Source organism: Apis cerana, linkage group LG10, assembly GCF_029169275.1.
Source record: "Apis cerana isolate GH-2021 linkage group LG10, AcerK_1.0, whole genome shotgun sequence".
Lineage (NCBI taxonomy): Eukaryota > Metazoa > Arthropoda > Insecta > Hymenoptera > Apidae > Apis > Apis cerana.
The window spans coordinates 555,983-578,255 of NC_083861.1; the positions used below are offsets into that span (position 1 = coordinate 555,983).

Genomic DNA, 22,273 nt, shown 5'->3' on the forward strand with positions numbered 1-22,273 from the left:
CTTCTAAATTTTTCATACGTGCAATCAATTTTTATTTATAAACTGTAATTTGATATTTTGTAATTTATAGAAAAAATAATTTATACACAATTAGATAATTTTTTTTGTATATTAGAATGATAAATATATTTAATCCAATATAATTATACAAAAATTAATTTTCTTAATTATAATTAAGAAAAAATATTATATTATTAAAAACATAAAATACTATTAGATTCCATAAAATTATAGATTTGTCATATTAAATTGTTATACATTAGTTAAACAATAAAAATATGTATTATTTTTTCATCATAATTTAAATATTTTTTAAGAAAAAAAATTCGTTATTTGATAGTAACTATTCTATTCTAAAATATTATATTCACTAAACTCCAAATATTAATTTTTTTTAGATTTCGAAATCTTATTATTTTACGCAATTGACTGCAATAGTACTGTCTAATTTTATTTTTTATATTAATTATATCTATATCAATTTAGCAGATATATTCTTTTTTCATAAAACGAGAATACAAATACTATATTATTATTAATGATAATGATTTTCAAAAAATTATAAAAATATGATAATCAATTTTTGAAACAAAGATCAGTAAATAAAAAACAGAAAAGAAAAAAATGCTATAAAAAATTATTGCAGACAACGGCGTGTCACAATTCGTGATCTAATAATGAGATTCAGATTCATTTTTTCATCTGACGGATTTCGTGTCGATATGTTACAGGCAATGTCCGACAGCGCGCATTGAACCATCACCATTGAACAAAGCCGCCGAAACATTGGTCACACACGAATTATCCTGCTACTGTCGGACCTTGCCGAATCTCGTTTTCTTTCGCTGCATGTGTATATCGGTTGAAAAGAATCGAGCAAAATCCACGAAACTGTCTTTGATTGGTTCGATCCTCGTAAAACTAAAAACAAATAAAGATAAAAACAGAAAAGGCAAAAAAATGGATTAAAAGTAATAGATTTAAGATTTTCAACAATTGAATAATTAACATGTTCAACGAATAATTATTGATCTTTCCTGGCAAAGTCCGACAAGATAGAAACTCTGCAAGTTTTCGTAGCAACGGGCAGCCACAAGAAAGGCAACGACAAAATGAAAACGATGAAGTGCGAGAGACGAAAAAGAAAATACAAATGTGATAATGGACAATTATCTGGGGGTATGAGGCCGCGTATTTGGACGTCGGACCTTGCCGTGCTTGATCCGAGAAAAGCGCTTCGATCGCACTTTTCAGAGATATGTTTCTATTATTACATCATCCTCTCCGTTTCGTTTTTCTATTTTTTCATTGTGTCATGTTGCTTAATATTTTTTTTTTTTAGCCCTCATTTATTTTTCTATGAAAAATGCATATTTCTTCATTTTTTTCACTTCAACAAATTATATATTATATATTACATATTGCAATTCAAAAAAAACATTGGCTGAATTTAAAATTGTAGTAATACATCAAAAATGTTTATTTTTCTTTTTTTACCTTTCTTTTTTCTTTTTTAGTTTGGTCGAAAAATTATTAATCTTTTAGCAATAATATTGTAATTATGTTACAAATCAATAATGCATACGAGGTAAACTAACTAGAATAATCTTGACTAGACTGCTTTATTGCTCAATTGCTTATTAATTAGTATTACATTTTATTTAATTAAAGACAGTGAGAATAGTTTTATTCTATGCATGTTATATGCATACATTTCTACATACGATATTTTGTTGAGCTCTATTATTATTAACATCTGTTAATAGGATGAAATTAATTTAAACTTGTAGTATATACATAGAAAGTCATGTTGATAAAAAATATTCTTTATTTTTTAAATGATAGAAATATTATATTATATCTCTTAATATCAATTAATTTTCTGACACCTATGTTCTTATTTAATTTTAATTGTCTAAAGAAATCTTTTCTTAAAAATTGTGTATCGATCAATTATATTATGATGATCAATATATCGATTATCTTCGAAATTTCAAATATTTTAACAAAAATATATAATGAATTTATTAATTCTTAAAATTTATTAGATACTTTTTATAAAGGCTATATTAAAGATCATGATAATCTCCTCCATAATAGATAGACTATATATTAAAATATATTAATTATTATTGTTGATACGCAATAATATGCAAAAAAATTGACGCTCAATTTAATGTTTAACAAATGATTTAGAAAGATAACAAAAATTATTCTTGAATATAATATATTCTTGAATATAATTCTTGAAAAAATAAATCACTATTAACAATCTTCCTATAATAAATGAGTAATCAAATTTGATAGATATACTATTACAATTCAATGTTAATTAAAAATCACAAAAATTCTTGAAAACACTGCCTGTATATATAATTATTATATATGCATGTATTGATAGTACTGGTTGTAAAAATGAAATAATTGAATCATTGGAATTATCGGGCAGTTGTAATTTTTATTGTTGATCTTTTAGCTCGTATTTATAATAATAATTCAACATAATTCGGCGTCCATTCTTATATTCGATAAAAATTTTCTTGTAAACAAATAAAATTAATTTTAAATCTAATTTTACAGGACTATAATTTGATTAATTGTTTATTGAAATTCGTCCGTAAATAATTTATTGAGATTATAAATAATCAATAAAATTAATTTTGAAACTAATTTCAAAAAAGTTTTTTTTAATATTAAAGTGAATAAATAATGTATAATAAAAGTGGGAAACGCCATATTGATGTTCGAAAAATCATCGATTTTAACATTTCTTTTATTTTTATTTTAAGTGTATTTTGAGAATTAAATGTTTATATTATTTTAAAGTTTTAAAGTTTATTGATTTTATACTTCTTTTTGCTGTTGATTATACATTAATAATAACATGATATATGAATGATATAATGAATTGAAAAAGTTAAAATTAAAATTCGCTCTTTTTTTCATAAATATAAGATATAAAGTTCAAAAAACAGTTTATTTTAAAAATAATATTATAATCAGTTTTTTTTAATGTAAAAAACGAAAAGCAATTGTGACGTTTGCATATTAATTTCTTTTTACGATGCATTTCACTGTCACTACAGTATATACATATATAAATATATCTTAATTAACAATTAATTTATATCTTGTGAAACAATATGCTAACGAATTCGTTATAACAAATAATGGTAATAAATAATATATATCTCAATTAATACTTCATTTGTATCTTGTGAAACAATATACTAACGAATTCGCAAATAATAGTGGTAAAAATTTTGTTTTCAAAGAAAAGATTAAAAAAAAAGTTTATAACAACAACAGATTAATTATTTGATTTTATTTTAATTCAAAATTTTTATGAAAAACTTTTATATTCTTCACTATAATTATTCTAAATATTCATTTTAATGTAGGAAATAGAATTCAGAAATATAATACAAATATATATAATAATAAAAAATATACATATTTGATATTTATGGATAGATTTCAGCTATTTCAAATTCGAGTTAATTAAAAAAAATTTAGATAGGATTGCAATTTTATATAAGAATGCTAAGAATCTCAAAATTTTCTAAAATATTAAAATTATAAAACTTTATTTAATTACTTACTTTGTATTCAATAAACACACAAAAAATATTCATTTATATAAAAATTTCAAATAAAATATTTTACACATGAAAAATGTAAAATTTCCTTTTACAGAAAATGTGTTTATAAATATATATGTGTATATATCTATATATATTTTTAATATGAGAATATAAATTATAATGTAATTTTTGTTATAAAATAAAAAAAAAGATTTCTTACATAGATATATTTATTATCTAATTACATTAAATGATTATAATGATATATATCTAAATAAGTATAATAAATATAATTAATCTCTTTTTTTCTTATTTTGATATTTTAAAGTGAAAAATTTTTTTAATATCAGGAAATCATTTATCTAGAATTTTATAACAAAAATTTTAATTAAATTTATATTTTGATAAAAAAATTAATAAATTAAATTTTAATTCAAAAACTTCATATTTTTATAATACGTATATTTTTTTTATTTTTATTTATAATATATATCTATAGTTTATATTAAAAAAGAAAAAAGAAAATGAAAATATATATTTATATATATGTATTCATTACCTTTATATAATTTTAATATATAATTTATTATATATTATATATTATTATATATATTATATAATTATATATTATTATATGTATTATTATTATATAATTAATATATAATGTATAATTTATATAATTTTAAATTTATATAAATTTAAAATTTTACGAATTGAATTATTAATTTACTGAAATAAAATTCATTCTAATTATCATTAGAATAATTTTTTTTTAAATATTTAATATAAAAAAATATATAAGCGATTGAATATATTCTTTAATATATATAACTATATTTCTCTAAGTTCTTTAAATTACATATCTAATCTAATAATAGTTCTATAATTAAAAGTTCTATAAACAAAAAAATAAATATTGACATTAAGAATGTTTAAGATATATATACATTTTTCGTTTTTTCACATTATATTTTTTCAGCTAATGAATAATAGAATTGTTTCAAAAATGAAGTTTTAATTGAAAAATATGAAAAAATAAAATTTAATATTAATAAAAATATATTTAATTATCAAGAAAAATAAGATTTTTTTAATGTATTGAAATATCATTCTTGTCAAAATAAAATAGAATACTTATTGTTCTTTAAAAAAATGAAATAGAACACTTATTTGAAATCATTTAAAATCTTTATTTAAAAGTAAAACTATTAATTAAATATATGTAGTACATATAAAAAATATTATATATATATAGAAAATATATAGAACATATAGAAAATATTAAAATTGAAAATAACTATGATATATAGATAATTATGTATATAGATACATATATAGATATAACAACTATATAAAGATAAATTTTTTCTGAATCATAAATAATATATTTGTGAAATTTTTTTTCTGCATTGAGAATCAATAACCAATATACTATTATTTTAATTTAATGATTTTAAAAAAAAATAAATATGTATTTGAAGAAACATTTTTCCATTTTTATATATATATATATAGTTATTCCATGTCAAAATGTACTTTGTTCTATATATTATGTATTTTAGAAAAAGTTTGACATGTATATTTTAATTTTAAATAAAGAATTGATTAAATTGCCAAAATATAATGTAAGAATTGTAAAATGCAATATTTTATTTATTGTATCCTTCAATATTAAAGTTAAAAACATTTTATTTTTTAATTAAAGAATTAAGGAAATGTAGAAATATTATATCTTTTATTTAAAAGATTGGTCTGTTCTATTAATAATAATTGTTATAAATAAATAAACTTATTTATTTATAACAATTTGTACATGATAATATAATACAAATTATAATAATAATTTCTCGAAATGTATAAATGTTTATTATCGAAATAATTTATTATTGAAAAGATATTAAGTACGTAAACAAACATAAAATAAGAAGATACATAATTACTGAAGATACATAACACATAAATCTTAAACTATAGGATGACAAAAAAGATTTGTGCCTTATTTGTAATCTCACTAACAAATAATTTATAATTTTAAACAAAAATAAAACTAATATATTGTCATTATTATTTACTTTTTATTATCATATACTATTTATTCTTTTATTTTATCATAATAAAGATATCATAATAAAAATATTTCATTTTGATGATTGTTTTTTATTTTGTTATTATTTTGTGACTCAATTTTTGTATAAAAAAACTTTATACATAATTATTTTTATTCTTAATACGTTTTTGACTGGAAACAAAAATTTCAATATAATATCAAGAAAATATTAACAATTACATTCATAATAATTTTGATCGATATTTTTAAGGAATAATAAAATCAAAAACCATAACAGGATTAAGAAAAAGAATAATTTTTCTTTTTCTTTCCATTATCGCAATAAATTTAATTTTTTTATATATAAAATTAAAATATTTAATATTTTAAATTTTTGTAGAATTAAAAACTTTTTTTAAATTTTTGTTAAATATTTGATGAAAAATTATCAATAAGTTTATAATTATAATATATATATATATTATATATATTATATATATATATTATAATATATAGCATTATATTTACAGTTTTATTTTAATCATAATTTCATTTTAAATTGTGTATATTTCATGTATTTCAAATATTTCAAAACATAGCTATCTTCATGTATAATTCAAAATATGATTATGATTATATAATTATATAACTCAATTTAAATTCTCAAACTAATCCAGCTCGAATTCTTGAGATATATTTTAAAATCTTTCCAAGATATTATTAGTACATATATATATAACCAAATAATATACAAATAAAATTATAGATTAATTTGAACTAAATTAAAAGTTTGAAAAATATAGTTTTTGTTTAAGAAACCATATTTTCATTAAAATTCTGGAAAAAAATTTTAAAAAAAAGTTTTACATTTTTTTTAAAAAAAATAATTTATATACACCACGATTTACATATTAGTTTATACATCATAAATGTCCTTTTTTTCCAACAAATTGTCACAATTGTAATACATTTTCCTTTTTTCCCTTGAATATGAGAAATTTCTCTCTCTGGCTCCACGTGATCAAATGTTGTCTCGTTCATATTTCCTTTTAGCTTTCAAAGCACCGTTGATAATAGGTGCTTTTCATTATAGAAATTGAAGAATCTCTCGCTTGTTACATGTTTAATGAGGAACGAGGATTATGCGATAACTGTATCCAATGATCGACACTCCTTGCGAAAACTTTTATTCGAGATACAGTTATTCGATTAGAAACAAGGTAACTAATATCATATGAAAGTTTTTTTTCTTGAATGCGTGCTTCAAAGGATTAAATAATGTGTTCGCTTGTTCGGGAAGTGCTTGAATTATTTTGTATTAAAATGGAAAAAAAATACTTATTAAATTGAAAACAAGTTTTAATTTGATATTAGTTATTGATTTTTTTAGCTTAAATACAAATTTAATTAATAAATTTATTAATACATTTAGCAATTTTTAAAGAAATCAAACTAAAAATCAAAATAAATTAAAGAAAATTATTTTTTCAACAAATATTTGCAAATTATTTATTTTGCTATATTTTTCATAAATGAAATTTTCATATGATAAAAAAAAGAGCGAAATAATTTGATCGCATCCGAGCAGGCCGAGTTGTGTGTTACGGAAAATAAAATAGGAAATTGTGTGTGTGACATTGTAGGATGAAGAGAAAAAAGACAGCAGAAAATTCGAGAAAAATGATGAAATACCTAGCGAATTCGAGTGTTGCTTTTGTACTACGAAGGTATTTACGATCACTAACATTTTTCCTTAGGCGGCACTACATACACCAATGGGCTGTTGAGAGAATTGGGACCAAGGGGATTCTCTCTCTCTCTCTCTCTCTCTCTCTCTCTCTCTCTCTCTCTCTCTCTCTCTCTCTCTCTCTCTCTCTCTCTCTCTCTCTCTCTCTCTCTCTCTCTCTCTCTCTCTCTCTCTCTCTCTCTCTCTCTCTCTCTCTCTCTCTCTCTCTCTCTCTCTCTCTCTCTCTCTCTCTCTCTCTCTCTCTCTCTCTCTCTCTCTCTCTCTCTCTCTCTCTCTCTCTCTCTCTCTCTCTCTCTCTCTCTCTCTCTCTCTCTCTCTCTCTCTCTCTCTCTCTCTCTCTCTCTCTCTCTCTCTCTCTCTCTCTCTCTCTCTCTCTCTCTCTCTCTCTCTCTCTCTCTCTCTCTCTCTCTCTCTCTCTCTCTCTCCCCTCCCTCCCTCCCTCCCCCCTCCTCCCTTTTTCTCTTTCTCTCTCTAGATTTATTTTACATTACGATTTCTTTTTATTGCTTTTTGTTTTGGCAGCAATGTCATTAGAGAAAATAAATACTATCGCGTAAGATGGTGTATTCGTTTATCCCCTGGCTTCTATTGTCTGTCTGCTATTATTATATACATTCTATTATAACTGATGCACAATTTTGTCTATATGTATAGTCCACTGGGTGTATGCACTGCCTCCCTTCTCACTTCAACAGAGCACAACTTTTTCATTGACATGATACCAGTTCATTCAAAGCTTTAAACGCAATCGTAGCTCTTTTTTATATTAATTTGACTTGCGTGTAAATTCACAATTTTATAGGTCAAGGCACGGTCATTATCGTTTATGTCCAGAGTGAGATCACACCATTTAACGAGACTTGATGCCTTCAGCTCTAATCATATACAAATTCTTTTCACCTCCTAAATCCTAAATAGAGTATTCTAGTTTATTCTAAAAAAAAGTTACCCAGTTTACAGTGGCATGTCTAGAAAAGTAGTGACCACTTTAATTAAATAGTTTTTAGATTTTTTTTGGTAGACAAAGCAGAAAATAAAAATCTTTCTAACATCATTTATTAAGTTTTTATAGATATATTTCATATCATTATTTTATTCATTATTTAACTAGTTTAAAACTAATTTATAATATTGTTAATAATATATAATATAGTTTAATAAAACTTTAGATTGCAAAAGATTAATAGTATTTATTTATTTTATCTTAATTTTATTTAGAAAATTATATTTTCTAAATAAATTTTTAAGAAAAATTCAATTTTCTTTAAATAAACTTGTATTCTAAAAAACTGAGCAAAATTATATATTTATATTCTATATTTATATTCCAAAAAATTTTTTAAATTTTTAATGAATAATTGTATATTGAATCATATATCCTTTTGATGTAAATTAATTTCTTGATTTACTTTTACTATTATATTTTTTAAAAGTATAAAATATTCTTATTTTTAAAAATTCTATTCTTTTAGAAATTTAATATCATTTTAATATCTGTGATACTGGGTATAGTAATTATTAAATATAATAGCATATAATTATAAATATTAGGTATTTGCGAAGTAAATTCTTTTTTTTCTTTTATTACATTTATTAAATAATTAATATTTTTACATTTTTAATGTTTCTATAATTGAAACAAATAGGATTAAAAACAAACTTAAAAAAATGAAGATATTTTTTTTAAATAATTAATTTATCTATTTAATCATTTTTTAAGAATGTTTAATTAAATATATTTTAATTAATTAATTATTAATATATTAATATATTAAAGTATTATCTTTAATTTTATTTAATTAAAGTATCATTCTTGCAATAATTTTAATAAATTTTTTATGCGATTTTTGTATTACGTATGAAAATATTACTTATTATTATCATAAATTTTTATTAAAAAATAATCATTTTCTTTTCTAATAATATATTCTATTCATTATTGCAATTAATTAATTTCATTTTTTCATAATATATTGTTTTCATAATTTCTTATATATATAACGTGATGAAATATTTTAAATTGCAGTTATTCGCATATGCCTACTATATATATATATATATATGTTTACTTAAATGAATATACTACTTTTTCTCTTTTTCTCTCTTTCTCTTCCTCTCTAATAAATAATTTTCTGCTTTCAAGTTTAAAATAAATGTCAAATGCTAAATTCATATGAATGACGCTTACAATCATTGGAGTAAACTACATACGAAAAAAAATTTACTCATATTCAAATAATTTGTTTGCAAATTGTTAATAATTCAGATAAATGTCTTTATATGAAACAATATTCCAATTGGACATCACCAAATATACAATCAAATTATATATTATACCTTACATAATATTAATATTTCAATAATTATAATTTTATAATGAAATTAATTACAAGATATACAATCTATATAAAAAATATTTTTATATTATTTTTATATATTTTTATAATATTTTTATCATTTCAATATATATTTCAAATGAGTTAATAAGTTTATTTTTATTCTTGATCCTTATGATATTTAGTTCAAATATATTCAAATTTTTATCATAGAAATAAAAATTGATTTTTATTCTTTGATCTTTGATATAAAAACTGATCTTTTATTCAACATTACAAACATTTTATATCGTGTAAAGAAAATACCAATAAAAAATATTATATACAAATATTTCTTGTATTTAATTTATGGTAGTTTATGATATATATATATAATATGATATATATTATGATATTCACCAATATTTGGACACTTGATAGTTTAATCTAAATTTGATAATTTGATATGATAATAATTCATTTAAATTATTTAATCGAAAAAGTAAAAGTATATTATTTCATAGATATATTATTTTTATGTATATACAAAATAATCATTATATAAAATAACGATCGAAAACAGAGAATTTAATTTAAAAATTATTTGAAATAGTTATAAGAATATAACAATATTAAAATTAGTAAATGTTAAAATTTTATATTCTCTATTATTATTATGAACTTTTAACAAAATTATTGATATCTTTATTATATTAAATATATATGATATTAATTAAAATAAATTAAAGTTAATTTCAATTTAATATTTCAAATGAGATTGTAAGTTAATAATTTTCAAAAATTTCAATAATTTTTTAATATTTCTTTTTGAAAAATATCACATTTTTTCTAATGATAAAAATTTATAATATTCATCTAAGGTTTTCTATTTTGTTTTTATAATATATATTTTTCGAGTTTCTTTAAAATTTTCTTCTTTTGAAAGCAGAAAATTATTTTTTAGAAATATTTATCTTATACGATGACTAAATGTCTTAAGCAAATAATATTGATTGATTTAGTTTAATTTTACTAATTCATTAGTTGCATAAAGCAAAAGTCACGCATAGATTTTCATTCATCTCATTATCGTGGCATGATCGAATAAGATTATATACAATCTGATTGATTTAGTGAATGCCATATTGAATCGTCTTTGTCAATGTGTTGTATTTTTATTTAACAATTTATTAATTAGTATCTTTCAAAAATTGTATAATTTATTTCTTTTCTTTTTATTTACATTTTTTAAAATATATATTAAAAACAGTGCATATTAAAAACAATTGCTAGAAACATGATATTCTAACAATTAATTGATTTATATAAGTAAATACATTTTTTAAACTTAACAATTATAAATAAAATTTAAATTGCTAAATATATATTTACTATATATACTTACTCTATACTTGCATAAAATACAGTCAAAAAAATAGAATCACTAATCCATTTCAAGAAATCTAGAATTTAAAAAGAAGTCATTAAAATTTTATTTTTTTAAAAAAATTTTATAAAAGAAATGTATTTCTAATTATTAATGGATATTATTATTGATATTTTTATCTCTAATAACGAAATTAGTAAATAATTCCATGTAACTATAATTGGGAAAGTGATTCTGAAAAACTTCGAATAGTATGTATACAATATAAAATATACATATATTTTATTTATTGTTAAATAATAATTGGTAAAATAAACATTATTAATATTAAACCATAATTATGAAATATACATTATTATACAGTATTTTAGCGATTGTAATTTATTTATATATTAATTAACGAAAAATAAGAAAAGAAATCTAAAAATAATATCAGGTGAAAGAAATGCAATAATGACGAATACGATTCTACAGTTGCGACATTTGCTCACGTAGTACTATTAAATTTCGATAATCAAATTTTATGTGAACAATCGAAGTTCACGCAACAAAAAATTATATATAGATTTATATCAGAATAATTTTCAAAAATCATTATATACGCGAGCCAGTGGCCAACTAAAAGGCAATGCTCGAATTTCGTCGATAAATAATACCGTTACACTTATACAATCGTCACTTTTCAATTTCCAAAGCGTACAAAGCGTTTCTACTTCAATTTTTTAATTGATCTTCTCATCTTTTTTTAATTATTTTTAATTTTCAATTTCTTTTTATTATTTTCTAGTAGATTTTTATTAGATTCTATGCATTTTTATTTCAAGATGATAAATTTGAAACATAGAATATATGCTTTTTATGAATAACGATCCATATTTTGAATCATTTGAACCCAATACACGATCTCAAATTTATAAATGAAAAGAAATCAAAGAAATGATTTATATAACATTCAATTCTTTTCAAATTTAATTAATATGTGATTTATAAACAAATAAGAAAAAATTATACATATATATATTATTTAAAATATAATTATTTAAAAAGTTAAAATAAAAAGATTCAAAAGCTATAATAAAAATTTAAAATACAAAAAAAAGATAACATTTTAATTTTCGAATAATTTTCAATTTTTATTTTCAGTGGATGTATAAACTAATTATTTATTGAATAATTACAAAAACATAATTGCATAATTGCGATCAAACAATATTTGTAAAAAATATATATACAATTTATAAAAATTTTTATATAAACTATTTAATAAACGAAAGATCTAATATCTAATAAACAAAAGAAAAATATTCCCATTATAAATACGAATAAAAATTTATAAAAGAACAGAAACGAAATATAATTCGTTAAATTTGTTATATAAATTTTATAATTTAAAAAATATAATAACAAAAATTTACTTGAAATATACATATTATAAAAAACGAAAATATTTATAAGAAATTATTGAACATAATGAGTTCGAAAAATTTTCAAATAATGAAAGACTTATAAAAAAATTAATGAATATAATAATTTTTTTATTTAATTATATGTTTAAAGATTTTTATGCTATCTAAATGAAAATCAAACCTCTTCTTATATAAATAAGAATGAGAATGATATTTGTTTTAAAAAATCTATAATAAAATTAATTTATATTCTTATAGTTTGAAATTTAAAAAAAATAAAATAAAAATAAAAAATTAATATATATATTATGTTTTTAGTTATAATTATAACTTATTTTAATCATTCCTTTTAATATTTTTTTTAAATATTCTTTAAATATTTTTTTTTATTTTTGATTTATTATTTTATTTATTATTTCCAGTTTACAGAATTATAATTATTATATTATTATAAAATAAAAGATGAAATACAATGAAATTAAAAAAAATTTTTTAAATATTCTCTAAATAGAAATTAAATTATATTAGAATTAATTTATAATTCTTAAAATCAAATTATATAAATCAAATCAATTTATTATTAATAAACAAAAAAATATTAATAAATTCATCAAATCTGTGCATGAAAAATTAAAAATCTAATTCATTTTTATATATATTACAAAAAAATTTTTAAATCTTTCATATTTAAAATATTAAGAAATATATTCTGCAAAATAGTTAATTACTTTGAAATTTATAGAAACATCGATGATCAATAAATAGATTGGATCTAGTGATTAAAATGTGGTATTCTTTCATGATTATATTTAAAAATAATTATATCTTGTTTCAATATATATTCAAATATCTATTTCTTATATTTTTTCTAAAATATATTTTTCAAAATAAATAGTCATTTTTCAAGATATTTTTTATTATTAACCAATGATTATATTTATTATTAATTTATCTTATATTAAATCGTAATAAATCCAAATCTTATTATTTCCATATCCATAATTCATATTCATAATTTTGTTAGAAAAAATTATTTAACAAGTTTTCAAATAATTTTGTGTTACTTTTATATTTATAAAATATATCAACAAAATTTAACAAAAAAAAATTAAAATATCTGAATATTTTATATTCTATTTGATAAATAAAATGAAAAATCCAATCGATTTGATATCGTGTAATGGGTCTAACAATGCTTGTTTCACTTTTCATTCTTTCAGCATGCTGTCTTTTAGAAACAGAAATATTCAGAATAACGAGCACGATATCAGCTAACATATATAGAATTTTTGAATTATGAATGATTCAATGAATGTCCATATTGTGATTTGTTGCATCTAATAGGTCAGTTCTGACAAGCTTTAGGAATACAATTAATAAACAATTGTTACTTTATTTAAGTTTTTACACTTATTACAGGTCTACGTATATACTTATACATATATCTTCGTTTAAATTACTCTTAAATGATTAAAAAATTCTGGATCGCATCAGGCGAGTATAATGTTGAAAGTAAGAAGATAAATAGATTCTCAATTATTTAGACAGCACATAAATCAATTTTTTTCTTTCTTTTCTATTTTTAAAATATACATTACATATATATATAAAAGTTATTTTTTTCAGTTAAATAAATATGCGTAGCTTTCGTCATTAGATTAATATTTTTCTTGTATTTAAGTTAGTTTCTTATAGAATAGAATATATTAATATTAAATTATACTAATATACAAATATTAGCATTAAATTATACTAATATATTAATATTTGTAATAAATGTAAATCTATTAAATTATTACTTAAAAAAAATTTTAAAAGTTAAAAAAAACAGTATTAAAGAATTTTATAGAAAAAATCTTATAACATCCATTGATTTATTATCATATTCTTTTATGAAATAATTATCGTTTTTATTATAATCAAAAAATATTTAGTAATGAGACGACAAAACATTTTACGCACAAATTAACAATGATAATTTTGTCTTCGATCCGATTTTCTTAACTTCAATAGATAACAAAAAATAGATAAATTTGGCTTTATTGATATGGAATATTTTTGATCTAATAAAAATAAATATCGTTTGTTGATGAAAGATAGATAAAGATATAATATCATTTTATATAAATTTTTATAGGTAAATTTTTAAGATTACATCTAATGTTGAAGGCGACGCTTGGTTTGCGGCGATTCGTCTTCAACAAACCGAGACTTTTTACCTTGGTCATGTTTTTAGGAATACAAAGAGTTCAGAGATGCGGAAAATATAATGCCACTGGCGACTAGCGACTTTCGCAATCCCATCTGTCAGGAAATGAAGTCGATGCGATCCGGAGTTATGTCAACAGAATCATCCATGCAACAGCAGAATTTCGCAACAGAGATGAAGATATCCGCACTACAACCAATGGATATTATAAGTTATGGAAAAATATACAACGAGCAAGGAAGCATAGACAGTTCCGATACATATGCCAGCTGTCAAACTCATCCATCTCATTCGCAGGTATAGCATGAAATTAATAAATTATCTGAAGAATTTGCAAGAATCTGCAAATTCAATTCAATCTTATAAAATATCTATGTGTCATATTTTTTTCTTTTTTTTATATTTATTTTTTCTTTGTTTCAATATATATAATATTGATCAATATTTCTTTTTTTTCTGTTTTCTTCTCATACATATCTTTAAATTTATTATATGTTTTTTATATAAATATATACAATGAAATTTTCTACTTTTTATTATAATTATTATAACAATAATTATATAATATATAAGATAATAAAAAAAGGCCTAAGATTTTTCCTTTATTATATTATATATATATATATAAAACTAACAACTGTCATTTGTCATTTGTATTCATATCGAATGTATATCTATTTATATAGGGGAAACTGAAAAAGATTGATATATTTTTGAAAAAAAATATTGTATAAAAAAATCTAAATAATATTTTAATGATATGCATATTTTTTTTCTGTATATTTAAAAAATGTTTTTTCATAAATGTCTCAAGCTTCTCCATCTATGAAAAAATGGATATACAATTATGGAAAGCATGACATAAAAACAGAATAATTTATTTCATATAAATTTAACATAAAATATTTTTGTTCAAATGTTATATCAATACATTGTCTATGGCATTATTTGGAATACATTTGACATTAAATCTAATATTCATTTGATTTTGACATAAAAAATTACAATAAATGCATCTTTATTTTCGTCTATATTTTCAATAGCTGTATTAAAATCCATAATATTAACATTAATATATGTATACAATATAAAAAAGATCACAATTAAGATTTATTGAAATTAATAAATATTTTATTCGTAATTTTTTTTTCATTTATAAATTTATGATGTTATAAAATTTGAATAAAAATTTGTATTTTTCTTATTTTTATATTTGATTATATATCTAGATAATATTACATTTTATTGATTTTGTATTTCTTAGCTGATTTATAAATAATTTCTTATCAAGTAATCAAATATTATAAAAAGCGTGTCATATTAAGATAAAAACTCCAATAACTAATTCATCTTTTAATTCACTTTCTAAAATCAATTTCTTCATAACATTTTTTCTCTTGAAAATATTTAAATTTTCTTTCAAATATTTTTTGACTAATTTAATATAATTTGTGAATATTTTAGAATATTATAATTTTAAAAACCATATATTATAAAATATATAAATATATGATATAATGCAAATATATGTAATAATGCACTATTTCAGGGTGATTTGACTGAGGAAGCAGACAGTAATCTCTATGTGAATCCCCTAGAAGCTGCAGAAAAATGTGGAAATAGAGTGAAGAAATCTGCTTCCGGTGAAATTGGACGTAATGTCGATGCGTCACCGAGTGTTGAATCGTTAAAGGATCTTCGTCCCTTTAATGAGGGTAGCAAGATTACCTTAAACGATATAGTACCCAAGCACAGAAAAATTCGTATTCAGGAGGTATACTTCTCATTTTCATCATTCTTAATTTCTTCCTTAGTTGCCCATGCACGCATATTCATAAAATATCTATTAAATGCTATTTATTCACAAATAATATAAAAAACTTCTTTAATTAATTAATTAATTTTTTTTAATTATAAAAAATTTTCAAAGAAATAATCTTAAAATTTTCGCATTTAAATTATATTTTATTGTAATATCTTATATATTCAAAATTGTATACATCAATTGCAAACAACACTTTACATGTATAGATTTATATTTTTATGAGCATAACTATACATTGAAATTTATCTTATATAAATATTTTTTAGATAAAAATTTAGATAGAAAGATATTAAAAAATATAGAAAGATAAATATAAATATAGAAATTTATCTTTCAATTCATAAAAATTTGACTATTGCTTGAATGAAATAAATAAATAATAATAAATAATTAAAATAAATAATAATTTTAAAAATATTATTTTATATTAAACATTTTTAAAATTCAATGCATTTTTGTAAAATATATAAATATATTTTTTTTTTAAATTTTAAAACTTAAAAAAAAACATAAATTTTAAAACATTTTAATACATAAGATATTGCAAAAATTGAATTTTTAAAAATCTTGAAATAGAATATACAAGATGATACTATGTCATAATAATAAAAGTGTTAAGAAAAATTTCTAAAAAAAATTAAAAAAAAAATTTTTTTAATTTTTTAAAGATTGAAAACTAAATATAAAGAAGTCTGTAAATATTATATATTTTATTATACTTAATATAATAAATTTTATATATTTTTATCTTTTCTTATAATATAATTTCTAAAATACAAATACGAAATTATTTAAGATTAAAATAAAATTATTAATATTTGATCAATAAATATAAAAAGATAAATTTTAATATATATTGTCAATATACAACATTCTGATAGTCAAAAAATTTTTTTTATTTGAAAATTTTATTTTTAATTGTATATAGTCTTTTTTATGTCCAGTTTTCACTCTCCATCATTAAAATAAAAATATATGTATTTTAATTATCTATCATTGTACACGATAATTGTGCATGATGAATATTATATTTAATGTTCATTTTTTCTTCATTAATTCATCAAATTCTAAATTTGACTGATGAGTATAAGGTTTTCGGTACGGTAAATAAATGATTTTGAATACGAACATTTGCAAGTATTTTAAAACGAGAAATGCATGATTTTTATTAGTATGTAGTATATATATATATATATATATATATTGATATTTTAAAATACCACTTTTATTATATTTTTTTATAATTTTAAATCATGATGATAATTCGCATGATATAATTCTAATTCTTAATTTTCTTAATTTCTTAATTTTTATATGGCTTTTATTTTTTATTTTTTTATTATCTTTTGTTTTATAGTTTTAGAATACAGAATTTTAGAATTTTAGAATAGAGAATTTTTCATATATATATTATATACATATTTTATATATACATATGTAAGTTATTGATTAATATAATCTAATTTTTCATTTTTTATTACCATTATATATATATAGTTATTTCATAAATTTCCTAAATAAATAAATAATAAATAATAAATAAATATATAAATAATCCTTCTATAATTTCAATCTGTAGTTAAATTCAAATTTATGAATAAAAATATAATTTTTTATATTTGAAAAATTTAAAGGATTTCAAATTTTTTGCAATAGTAGAACGATTAGATAATTATATTTATTAGTTTAATATAAATACATTATATTTTTTTATGATAACATCTTAAAATAAAAATATATTTTTTTATAAAAAATGTCATTCACTTTTAATTTAATTTGTAATTTAATTTTTTTTTTAATTATAATATACTAAAATAAAATTTAAGTTAATATTAGAAATTAGAATATTTCTAATCTCATTAGAAATATATTTATTTAATACAAAATAATTTAATATAAAATTTAAAACGTATAAACATATAAATATTATTAAAATTTAATTACTTAAGACTAAATCGCTAATTTTTATTTCAATTATTTCTAAATCTTTTTTTATTTATAAATAAGTATATTATGTGATGTATGTATATGTATGTATATTTGCATGCATTTAGCTGTTCTAGCATAATGTATAGAGAAATATTTCTAAATATCTTTATTATTGATATTTATTTTGTTATATTAGATATATAAAAAAAATTTTTATATGAAAGTTGTATGCCAAAAGAGTTATAATATAAAATAACAGTAATAATTTTTTTGAAGATAAACGATTTTTAAAGATTTCAAAATCATTTTTTTAAATTATTTGCTGCATTTTTTTAAATTTGTTATCTTTAACAGTATAGAGAATATTTTAAAAGAATGTTATAAAAAAAATTCATTGCAAGTCTTTTTTTTTATAATTATTCCAATTAATATATGATTAAATAACAAATCTTATTTTATAATAAATATTTGAAATGATATCTGTTTGTATCGATACAACATTATTGTATGCCAAAATTGTTATCAAAATTTGTACATTTTTTATTATTTTTGGATCATATTTTCGTTGTCATCTTTTTTTGAATATATAATATTTTTTAAAATTTATCAAAAAAGCAATTAATATATGATACAATATTCGGAAAATAAATCGGGAAAAAATATATATACAATATAATACACTATGTTGTATGCACTGATTCAGGAAGATGCTATTAAGTATAATTTTTGCTATGTATTTATAATATGCATAGCATTTATCATGTATAATTTTCTATTAAAATCAGTTGTATGTTTTGTGTAAAGTAAAATAGTAAAATAGAGATCAATTAATCAAAATCAATCCGTGAAATTTTCATATTTTACTTATTTTATTTTTGAAATCTATCGAATTATTTATAGTCTATGATATATCATACGTTTTTCAGTAAGATAGTATTTACTCTTTATGCAAATTTATTATTAGTAAATTGTTGCTTCATCAATAATAACATTAAATAATAAAATAGTGATTAATAAACGTTTTTTATTTTTTTAAACATAACAAACAATAATAATATAATATAGAATAAAATATTCTGATATTTCTAATATTAATGTAAAAATAATGTCATATCTTTATAAAAAAATTCTCAGATAAATTTGTATTAAAAATTGAAAAAAATTATTAAAAATTATTAAAAATTTTAAAGCTTAATTTCATCTTCTAATCTAATCTAATTTTATCAAGAGATTTTTCATCGACAAAAAAATTGCTCCATATGTAACATATTATACATACATACAAACTTTCATTCAAATCAAAATTTTTATCAAAATTTTGTTAAATGAATTTTCTTCTCTATTTAAAATAATTAAAATATTATATATATAACTGCAATCAATTCGGAAATAATAATAAGAAGAGATAATAAGTTTCGACGATTCGACGATTTCAATATTATATGATTTCAATATTAGATATAAAGAAATTCTATTTCGAACATTATTATTAAATTAAGATTTATTATTTAATCTTATATTTATTATGAAATAATTTCGAAATAAATATTATTAAACTCATTAAAACATTTTCTATACTGTCAAGAAATAGTATAAAATAGTATAAAATATAAAAAAAGGATAGCAAGCAATTTAAAAAAATAAAAATGATTTTGAAATTTCTAAAAATTTTCAATCTACAAAAAAATTACTATTGCTATATGATTTTTTTTGTATTGTACAATTTTTATTTAAAAAAATTTTATATTTATAATTTTATAATTATTATATATTTTATAATTATAAAATATTTATAATATTTTATAATTATTTATATTAACGATTTCTTATCAATTTTGATACGCAATATGTTGCCAAAATCATCATAAACAAATTTTATCAAATTTTATATATGCATTATATATTAATATTTTACTTTCCGAGATATACATAAAAATATTTTTTAAATTGATTCTTTGTTTGAATTAGTTTTAAATTGAAAGTTGATTAGAATTAAATTAAGTTATAGAAATAGAAATTGGAAAAATAACAGCATATAATATATTATTAAATATCATTATATCAAAAAATGCAATTGTTCTTCTTGTATTAAAATTATATTTTTGTTAAAATAGAAATTCAACAACTTAATCTAAAAATATAACTCAAAATATAAAACATATACAAAATAACCTTATTTGTATTTGTTTATAAATACAATATATAAATAAAAATATAAATACAATAAGAATAGTAATACAATAAAATAGTACATAATATTTCGATCAGTATTTATATTATTTTTTTTTTTATTTAATGTCAACATTAAGATTGTTAGCGATAACTTAAATTAAATTAGATATTATAATATTTTGTGAAATAATTTAATATTTTTAATAAACTAAAATAAGTTTTGTATTTCTTTTTTTCAAAGCTTTCCTTAAATAATAATTCTGAATTTGAATTTATCACAAAGAATGATTTATATGTGTTCATTAAAATTTATTTATTTGTAAACTTGTTTATTTTTCCATGTATTAGCTGCTATCACTTTCATATTTAATTGTATGTATCATAATAATAATGTGAGCATTCTACAAAATATATTGTCAAAAATAATGTTTAATTTTTTAATAAAATCTACTTATTCGAATTACCAAGATAGCTTTTTTTTTGGTGAAATATCTACAGAACAGACAATATATTTGATTTTATTTTTGAAAAATTTGAAAATATAATGTGACCAGAAATTTATTTAATAATTTTTAAAAGAAATTCTGTATAACATTTTTATTTTTATCTTTATATAATATATATATAATATAAAATAAATTTTATGTAATATATAATATAAAATCGTCTGTAAACAAGCTTTAGCTGAAATAGATATTGTAAATATAATTTCATTTATAACAATTAAAAATAGTATAACAAAAAAGACTGACATGTAAGACTGATTCTTGAAGAATATCATTTTGAACAATTTTCTCATATAATATATTATTATTAGTTTTTATTCTAATGTTTTCAATTTTTAAAAAATTTTGAATGGATACTAAGATGTTTCCTTGAAAGCCTAATTTTTCTAAGACTTTTAATATTCTTTTTCTACAAATTATATAAGGTTAATAAAAATTATATATAATATATTTTATAATATAAATTATAATATAATTAATAAGATTATAATTATATTCATAATCAATCGATATTAAGACAATATATTGTTTGCTTATTAAATTGTTAATAATTTGTATATTTATTAACTTTATTAATATTTATTATTGTGATCAATAATGGAATGGTGAGTTATAAAATTTTAAATAATGATATTATATTGTTGACTTCAAATATCTAGAAATCTTTTAGTTATTATTTTTTCCATTATATAATGTGGCAAAAAAAATAGATTGATAATTTTCAAAAAATATAAAATTCTTTCCAGACAATTGAAATAATATAAATAATAAATAATTAAAACATCATTTCATGATTTCGAAAACACTGTTGTTTCATATAAAATTAACATTCTTAATATAATTGTAACTATTGATTTGCATAGGTTGGAATTGACATAGCGCATCTTAAATAGATTTTTCCAATTTAAATTCCAATATTATAGCTTCCATATTTAAAACTTTTAAAAGTCTCATTGATTTTTGTTGATAGGTATGCATTATGCAATGAGTATAAAATAGTAATTATTTGCAAAATATCTCACTATAGAAAAAAAAAAAGATTGAAACAAAATAATAACTATAATCATTAACATAGCAATAATGTACTTGATAACTCGCAATAAGTAACATATTCGATTAGTATATATTAGTTAGAAATAATTTTTA

At 19.0% G+C, this 22,273-nt stretch overlaps 1 protein-coding gene across 4 annotated transcripts in view; it reads left to right on the forward strand.

Moving 5' to 3' along the window:
- The window catches only part of LOC108003765 (potassium voltage-gated channel protein Shab), a 68,522-nt gene that overhangs the window by 34,904 nt on the left and 11,345 nt on the right, over positions 1 to 22,273 (forward strand). For 3 of the 4 annotated variants that reach the window (XR_009831271.1, XM_062080003.1, XM_062080005.1), the window contains exons 5-7: positions 7,275 to 7,358; positions 14,723 to 14,992; positions 16,245 to 16,469. Coding sequence is in view for 3 of the 4 variants with exons in the window: in XM_062080003.1 (XP_061935987.1) it covers positions 7,275 to 7,358; positions 14,723 to 14,992; positions 16,245 to 16,469 (579 nt within the window). In the remaining variant the exon portion in view is untranslated. The remainder of the gene's footprint in view (positions 1 to 7,274; positions 7,359 to 14,722; positions 14,993 to 16,244; positions 16,470 to 22,273) is intronic. The other variant, XM_062080004.1, reaches the window with a different exon arrangement.